At 47.1% G+C, this 8940-nt stretch overlaps 1 protein-coding gene across 2 annotated transcripts; it reads right to left on the bottom strand.

Moving 5' to 3' along the window:
- Positions 1–6: 6 nt before the first annotated feature.
- Positions 7–8934, bottom strand: TCEA2 (transcription elongation factor A2). Of its 2 annotated transcripts, none has more exons than XM_026862225.1 (5): positions 8865–8934; positions 6037–6099; positions 5287–5392; positions 3763–3853; positions 7–1775 (listed from the first exon to the last, which is right to left on the bottom strand). In XM_026862225.1, exons 1-5 carry the CDS (start codon positions 8931–8933, stop codon positions 1766–1768), a joined length of 339 nt encoding a protein of 112 aa, XP_026718026.1. In that variant the 5' UTR covers position 8934; the 3' UTR covers positions 7–1765. The 2 variants fall into 2 exon arrangements, with proteins under 2 accessions (XP_026718026.1, XP_026718025.1); XM_026862224.1 differs by lacking the exon at positions 7–1775 and adding an exon at positions 2237–3403.
- Between the last annotated feature and the right edge of the window lie 6 nt (positions 8935–8940).

The raw sequence follows: 8940 nt of genomic DNA, 5'->3' as shown, positions 1-8940 counted from the left end.
CCCACAGGAAAAACAGCACTAAGCTGGAAACCTTCCGAATCTGCTGCTGCACAAACTGAGCCAGCCAGCTTCAGGGACTTATCGTGGGAGACCCTGCTGCTGCTAAATTCAAACCCAGTCTGGCTCTGCAGTGCCTCAAAACCTGTAGATAATCACTGGGGTTACTGGATTTCCACAGTTCAAAACTTCACCAGGCCCTTTTAAGAGGCATCCACCAGTGCAGCTTCACCAAATTGTTCAGGTGTCAAACCACAGAAGTTTAATTTCTTGCTCATTCACAGATGAAATAGATGCATTCTATGAGGGAGATTATATTGTAATCCTACTGTTTCTCTTTGACCAGTAGCTGAATAAAAACCACTTTTTACCTGCTTGTTTTACTGGTCAGCACTGCAGGAGGCTATTAAGGAACATATTTGTGTCCAAACAGCTCAAAACATTCAATAGGTTTTGCACTGCACATAATACAAAAAGAACAACCAATTTAGTTTGCAAATAATCAATTAGATGCTGATCTTGTCCCATCTGGAGCGTGCAAATCACCATCGGGTGCTTTTTGTGCTTAAGAAGTTGCACACAGATCACAGGCAGCATGCATGGGGGTGTATATAGATCAAAGCATACACAACTCAGGAATAACTCATCTAAACATCACAGCTGATCACGTTGTGTAAAATGGTTTGGATAAAATGAGACTTCCCGAAGTCCAAAGGCAAACAAAACCTAGAAAACATACCTACAATAAAAGGAAAGATTGAAGGAACTGGGGTGGCTTGCAGCAGGGAAGACTTAGAGGAGACGAGTCCTGAAATACTGGAAAACTTGTTACAAAAGAAAATGGTAGGAAAAATCCTCCCTACTTGCTAAAGACAAAAGCACAAATGGTCTTGGCAAGACAGGTTTTGACTGAGAGCAAGTTTCAAACTGTAAAGCTTTGCAAGTTATGGATTAGAATATACTGCCAAGGGCAGCTGTGGAAGCGTCTTACCCTGATGTTTTTTAGGGTTGTCAAAGAGCTTAGAGAAAGGCCTATCAGGGACAGCGTGGGCAGAGGCTGTGCTGTCGTGGGAGGGGTGGCAGGAGCCTGAGAGCTCTTCTAGCTTTCACTTTTGTCTTGTTTTGCAAGCAACAATGACACTGAGGTCTCCCAGAGCAAAGCACTGCGTGTGAACTCTCAACACCGACCTTCAACACGTTCAATACTTAAAGCCAGGTCTCTAAACTAGTATTTGCACAGATAATGCTTGATATTCAGGAAGGTTCCATCTGCAAATGCTACTGACTTAAATATTTAGATGTTTATTCTTTGGAGGTGGAAAAAAGCTGAACAAGATACAGTTATCCCATGCTGATGAGTACAGACATATTCGCCTACATACACGTCATACGTGCTCCGAGATGACAACTGATCACTTACAAATGAGATGAAACAGACTTCTCAGCCATTCCAAAGACTGTACAGAAAGTTATTTTATTAAGCTTTATAAATTAGTGTCTAATTAGACTAGTTGGGAATAGAGCTTAAACACACCTAGAAGACCTATCTCAGGAAATCCTTGTGGTTCACACTGTTCCTGTTAAACAGCAGAAAGAGCTTGTAAATCTATCCCAGCAACAAAGGTTTATAGGTAAAAATTTACACTGGAACAAAATGGTGGCAAAGCAACAGCCAGGGCCTGCATGCAGGACTCAGGGCTGCACTGGAAGAAAATCCCATGGAAGAGCTGAATTCAGGCCACAGATCCAATGCCTCCTAAGAGGCACTTTAGAGAATCCTGGAAAAAAAAAAAATGCTGCCAGAGACAGAGAAACATTAGACATAGCCCATTAAAATGTACCACACTAATGGTCTCAAATACTTCAGCACAACAGAATATGCTTTGAATTACAGTAATGCAGCATGTAACTTCACAGGTGCCAGCTCGGCGCTGACCGGCCCAGAGCCTTCAGGTCTCTCAGTCTCTCGTCACTACAGAGGGATTTCTACATCTGTGTTCCAGAAAGGAAGACAAGTTTCAGGCCAAGAGCTATTCGAGTATTTCTCCCTGACAGAAGATGGCGGCCTAGCCAAAATCTGTCAGACTAAGTGGCTGAAATATCTAAATACAAGCTGATCTCTTCAGTGTCTCGACAGCAGCCTCAGCTGAACCAGCTATCACACACCGAGCAACTAGTTAGACTCCCTTCATCACAGCCTGTGCTCTGAAGAACAAAGGCTCTTCACTGCTAATAACTATTTTTTTTTTGGTCAAGGCAAATTAATTTATTTTGCAGCGCTGGAGAATAAGCATTCCTGTCTCTGTGAAGAGAGCCTGGCTCAACAGGCTGACACCAGGAGCTAGCCACTTCTGCTGGTCTGTGTACACTAATCCATTTGCTTCTGTTTATCCTTCCCAACCAAGGGAATGCTTTGCCATTCAGAAGATGGAGGCTGAATAAATGTAGAAAGCATCAAGGAGGGAAAAAAAAAAACACCACCCTGCAGTATCTGCAGCACATCAAGGCAGAGGGAAGCATTAGCAGCACAAGCCAGAAGCTCCACTCCACACACCCCACAATAACTGTCTGACAAGGCAAGGGGACAGTGGGGTTCGGCCTCTCTACCTACAGCCAAGATCCTTCTCCAAGTGAAACTACTACGAGCTTCAGCCTTCAAACCACAGGTCCTAGCAGGCCCAGCTCATTTTGCTCTTCAAGTGCCTAGTGCCACCATGCCCAGGGAATGTGTCTCACCTCCTTCCCTCCAGGCTCCACATTCCACAAGGTCAATTTTCCAAAGGTTAAATCAGAAGCTTCCCTTTTCCTTTGAACTGCAATACTACTTCCTGGCTTGAGCAGTACCAGGCAAGTCAGTAATACTTGCCTTCTCCTTTCTCCATCAGGAACAGCCAACAAGTACTTCCACAGAGGCTTCAGCCCTTACCCTGGAGGGAAATTCACCTCCCTTGACCAGTAAGGACATTTACAAAGGCTCCTACTCATGGCTGACTCAGTCCCTACCCTCAAGCCACCATAGAACAAATCGTTCCTATGTCCACACGCCGGGAAGGCAGCCCCAGTCTGCACTTGAGAGTACAAGGATCGTGGAGAGAAGGTAATTTGCATCACAAGGCTGGTGATACTGCTCAAACCAACTCTCTCAGCTCACACAGCAAACCCTTCTCCACTATCACCCACTGCTCTTTGGGCTCTAACCCTCACCTCCTCTCAATGGGACAAAAGGGAACAGCAGCTGGGAGACTCCGTCCCACTGGGTGTATCCTACACGCAGCAGACCTGCCAGATGGGTGAAAAGAGGACTTCTGGGACTTGCCAAGGACAAAGAAATGGAAGTTTTACTGTAAGTGATGTATCAACCATCCCATCCATCACTTGAGATCGCAAAGGCCAAAAAATCTTCATTCTGAGGAGTTCAAAGTTAGAAATAAACAAAAATATATAAAAATGCGACACAAAAAAAGAACAGAGGAATGCTTTACCAATAGAAAAATCAACACATAACCAAGAGTAGAAAAACATGAAATAAGATGTGAATAAAATCTGAAAAACTCACTAAAGCCACTGTATTTTGCAGATCTATATTTCTGCATTACAGTTTATTAAAAACATCACACAGATCCTCTCTGAAGAAGTCTACACTTCTGGTGTTTCTGATTAGGAATCTGACTACGTAAAACTCACAACTCATACTTAAAAATTAAGGTGCCTTAAGAAAATTCAAATTCCATAGCAGTATCACCCCTGGTTAAAGGGAAGCATTACCTTTGGTCTCTTGAGTTACCAGTCTCCTTCGAGGAAGATGTTGGCAGGGACAGGCTTTTCTTTTTCTCCTCACTTTTTTCCTCAGAAGCATCTATAATTCAAAAGAAGAGAAATGGATGCAAAAGGGTTCAGAACTGGTCTGTATGCTACAACCCTGCACACACTAATCAATGTCTCCACACTACAGGTTGTCGGCCTAAAGCAAGTTATTATTCTCCAAGAAGAATCAGGAGAAAGAACACCTTTCATGCTTTCCAACAGACCTTTCACTTGCCTATAAGCAGAAAGTAATTCAAACAAAAGCTTTCCTCACCAAACTAGAGCAATCACCTTCCCTGCTGAGGAGATAAGCTTCCTCTCAAGACGTGCCCCATCACAAAAGTTCCTTTCAGAGACACCCTGGCTGCGGAGTGCAGATTAGATCAAGTTCTCTAAAGAACCACTAAAAACAGCATTTCCAGCCAGCACCACCTGAAGGGCCAGTACAGGCCAGTCCTTCTGGGAACACAACTTCTAGTGTTTCCCCAAGGGGTGCTGAAAGCCAATAGCACAGCCCTGGAGAGGACTTTCATGACACTGTAAAACAAGTTCAACCCAGACGTAAACTGTCTCAGCCTTGCCAATACACATCAACCCTCACGTGGAAGTGACAGCCCCAGCCAAGACAGGAAAACAGAGCTTCTAACACTCATTTAGCCTATCAAGAAATGGGGAGCCCTGGGGTGCAGACTAGAGCCAGCTCCACATCTCCTTTAGCCTCAAATCCCTTCTGTTCTTCGTTACACACAGCTGCCCAGGAGATCAGTTCAAAAAGGAAGAGGTGTTTGAATGTCACACTGGGGTACTTTGCCACTAGGGTAGAGTGGGAGACACCAGCTCTGGCTAGCAGGACGCAGGTAGAGCTGCCCTTCCAATCTCAGCCTTATTCTTTTCACAAAGGTAACCACTATGTTCACATCTATAATCCCTCCATCTGTAACTCAACATTAGTTTGTGCTATATCAGCACTAAGATTCCTCAGACAGAATTACAAGCCTCTGCTTCTCAGTGCTCATCACCAGGAAAGCCTTCCCCACATGTGAATTTGTCTAAAAGGTGTTAAAGTCCTTCTCCAGCTCATCACCCAAAATCCATTGTAGCAATTCTCTTCACGAGCCGTTGCACAAGCTTGACAACACATGCTGTATTAATGCCACACAGCACACAAGTGTGGGCAGAGGGTTCAGAGTGCAGATATTATTTCTACAGCTAATGCTGCTAATTATTATATGGACAGTTACACGTTAAGAATAGTCCTGAAGCTGTCAGTGCTCTTTCAAGGATGAGCTAGCTACAGGGGAGCTAAATCCGGAGGAATGCATGGTCAGAGACAAAACTTGAAAGACAGAGGGTGCAATTGTAAAGGCTGATATGCTAGAATATTCTGTTCAGATCAACAGATAAGCTCTCTTAAGAAACCCAATCTCCCTCTGAAGCCAGCTCCTTCACAAATTGAATCTGACAAGAACACGCTGATTTTCTTACCTAGAAGTTTTTTCCAGGATTTGATGAGGGATTTGGCAAGCGATATCACTTCTTCATCTGTGCTCTGCTTTCTCAGTGCATTTACTGACATCCCAATGCGGGTGGACTGCAAGTGAACATCCAAATGAATCATTCAAGAACAGATTTGCTATTTGCTACTAACTAAAACCAGAAATAAGCATGACGAAGTCAAAGCAATAACCACGAAGCATCCATGGACTGACAGAATGATTAACTCCTCAGAACTTCAGAAGAGATGACACTCTCCAGCTTACTCCAACCAACCACAAGCTAGAAATCCCATCACCCACAAATACCTTCTCCACACACCTGTAAGTGACACTCTAAACTCAGAGTGAAAAAAATCCAAGATGCCTGTCTTAAATCTCTGAATTGTAATTCTGTTCACACCTCCCCAGTGTCCTGAATATCAACATTACAAAGACTCCCAAGGCTGCCCTTTGTGTTTGCTGCTTTAACCTGGTCTTTCCCCTTTTTTGAAACCTAAGGAGGGATTTGAGCAACTACCCAGGTTTGCCTCAGCAGCTGTACACAAGTTTCAGGCAGCACATGGTGGCCCAGAGCTGTTTAGGCCAAAACTCAAGCTCAGTACCGTTTTCTGGATTTAATGTTTATTTTGATGCTTTCAATGAGGCAAGAAGTGAAAGGGAAGTATTAACTTTAGTTAGGCAACATTTCAGACTCATCCAAATGCAGACTTCAGCTTTTTACCCTAACTGCGCAGCTCACCTGCAGTAAATCCAAAGTCATTGGCATACTTTTCAGTTCTTTCAGTAAATCCATTGCACCATCCTGGAGAAAAAGAGAGAAACAGAATGAGTGCCTCAGCTTTTAGTGAAGAAATGCAACAGCTTGGGAATAAATTCAGAAAGTTGAATTCAAAGGGAAAAACACCAACAAGCCTTCCCTAAAACATCAGCAAGATTACTGCCAGGATTGCTGTTCCAGAGAGACAGTAGATCCTACAGTCTGGAGGCACCTGAGATATTGGAACGGGCAAACCAGAAGAGCACTGGAGCGCTACAGATCTTTGGTGGCGTATGGTACCACTGCAGCATTAGCTTATTATCCTTACCTGACAAGCCTACTGTTGTTTTTAACACCTGAAAACCACACTCTGAATCACAATTGTCCCCTCAGCAACACCACTTGGCTTCCAGGAGTATTCCTACCATCGGACTCACTATTTCAGGGAACCCAACTGATGTTATTAGCTCGCCAGAACAGTTTAGCAGAGTTGCAAGAACTTTATTCACCCACTTAAAGCTCAGAATCACTGTTCAGAGACAGAGCTAAAAGTTTTTTCTTTCCACAGCATGAAACTTAATGTGGCTGTTTCCTAGTTTTCATGTTGGTACCTCACTCTGCCCAGGACAAGAGCTGATACCAGGAGAAAAGCCACCAAGCAGTGACGCTGAGAGCTGGTCACTTCAAAGGAAGCTTCATATAGTAAGTTTTATCAGCTCTGCAGCCCAGAACTCAAATCCAGGAAAAAAAAAACCCTGACTCGGCTATCTGTAGATTTCTACCAATTTTACCTGAAATTGGTAGTCACCCAGAGAAATGGCAGGGACAGAAGCACTAGACAAGTCACCCTTCAGTAGCACTCAGCAGATCTCAGCCTGGAGTATGTCCAACTCCTTTCAGCTGGCTCTTTCCTCCCATCCCCCTTCCACACAAGGCCGTCTATTGCTCACATTTAACAGCACATTTAAAACACCAACCACTCCAAGCCCATTTGCAGCGCAAGACCTACAGAGCCTACGATTGTAGAGAAGCGAAGCAGCCTGCACTGACAGACCCTGTCCTGGGATCCAGTCCTCCCTACGCAGAAGGGCCGTTTCCGATTCCCTGCAGGAAGCAATCCAGCTGCCAGTGCCACCCTACAGAACAGATGCTGAGAAAGCCAAATCAAAGCAAAGTCAAAAGCTTTCAGCGCGCGCACACAAGCAACTCACACCAGCATAAACCACACGTTACCGTACCCAGAGCGAGCGACTTCCCACTCAGGCAGTTTCACACCTTTCCGTTCCTCCAACAGCCAAACGGGCTCCATTAAATCCAGCCCTTAACATACAAAATGACCCGGTGATTCCTGTCTCCGTTATCAGAAATGGAGCCACTTGGCACAGTGGCAGCAAATGGGGATCCATGCAAAAACTAGAGTAACAAACAGGTACTCCAGGCAACCATCCTGCAGGAAGAGTTTGCAAGTTAGCCGATATACAGTAAACACGCTACGGTTCAGTACCATATAAAATGCCAACCAAGAGGAAACGTTGCATACCGCTCAGTTTAAGAAGCTGCCTCTCTCTCTCAATGAAGCTTGGAAGCAAATTCTGCAAGGTTGCTCCTTTCCTATTTCAACAATGGTGTTGAAAACCTGCCATCAACGGGAACAGACATCACAGGCTGCAGTTTAGCCCAAACGCGCTTCCCTGGGTTGTTACAACAGCTACATGAGTGCCAGCACTCACCCCTATCCATGGCTGGCAGAGCCAGTCCAGCGTCCAGAAGTTCACACGACAACCGCACCCCATCACCCAAATAAACATGCCCCAAAGCCCTTCCCCTCCTCGCCCACCCCCTCCCCTTCCCCACAGCCCTCCCTGGCCCAAAAAGCCCTCTCCCCCACCCCAAACATATCGACAGCCTACCTCCTTCACAAACCCTCATCACCCATCTTGCTGCCTTAGCGCTTGCATAACACTTTGTACTCGTAGGAGCACCAACCCACATAGCCCATTAGGCAGGGAAATACTTGCTCTGTCCCCCCCCAGGCAGTGACAACAGCTACAACACACCCTGCGAGACCCACAGCGTGCAGAGAGCAGCAAGGCCAGCCCTCCACGCTCCAAAGGCCACGAGAATGCGCAGAAGTGGTGCTAGCATGGGATGGGGATGCAGGAGGCAAATACAGAAGCACTGGGGATTTTCCTGAGGGCACAACAGAGCCCCAGGCCAGTGCTGGGGGGCAGTGCACAAGGATCCCCCTTGCCAAGGGCCCTAATGGGATGGAGGGGGGCGGAGGGCTGAGGATGCTGCCGTGGAGGGAAACACCCCAGCAGGCAGCACAGGGTGAACCCCAGGGTGCTGAGCTGAGGGGCAGGGGGTGCATGAGGCCTGGGTGGGGGGCACAGCGTGGGAAGGATGGGTTGTCACAGCAGCAAGGGGGGAAAACATAGAGCCACCGCCCCCCAGTAACAGACAGCGCGATGGAAAGGGGTGGATCCTACACCGGAGCCCACGGGGAGGGAGCCCACCCCACTGCAAGCCGGTCCAGGGGAGGGAACCCCACCTTGCCTGGGGGGAGGCTTCTGCTCCACCACAACGACGGGGGCCGCACAGAGAGGGAGGCCCCCAAAATGGGGGATGAGGAAAGGGGGGGTCCCCCTCATAACGGGCACTGAAGGAGAAGTAGGGGGGGCCCTACATCGCGGCAGCGAGGACAGGAGCCCCGCGGAGGAGCAGGCCCCGGTCGCCGGACCAGAAACCGGGGAAAGGGGGAGGCCCCCTGACCCCAACCGGGCTGCGGGGGCCCGGCCGCCGCCACTCACCGCGCTCTTCTTGGCCACCATCTTGTCCAACCGCCTGGCGATACGCACGATCTCCTCCTCCCCGCCCATCGCGCCG

This window comes from Athene cunicularia (assembly GCF_003259725.1).
Source record: "Athene cunicularia isolate RWA chromosome 20 unlocalized genomic scaffold, athCun1 chr20_part1, whole genome shotgun sequence".
In the NCBI taxonomy this organism is placed as follows: Eukaryota; Metazoa; Chordata; class Aves; order Strigiformes; family Strigidae; genus Athene; species Athene cunicularia.
Note: the sequence above shows the minus strand (reverse complement) of the source record. Positions and strands in the feature narration are given on the sequence as shown.

Bases quoted from the DNA above. Each gene is read 5' to 3' on its own strand.
- TCEA2 (XM_026862224.1), bottom strand. From the start codon at position 8,933: ATGGGCGGGGAGGAGGAGATCGTGCGTATCGCCAGGCGGTTGGACAAG. The intron at 6,100-8,864 runs GTGAGTGGCGGC...CTTTTTCTCCAG, and splicing joins TGGTGGCCAAGAAGAGCGCG to GATGGTGCAATGGATTTACT. The intron at 3,404-3,762 runs GTAATGCTTCCC...TGAACTCCTCAG, and splicing joins GGTAACTCAAGAGACCAAAG to AATGAAGATTTTTTGGCCTT.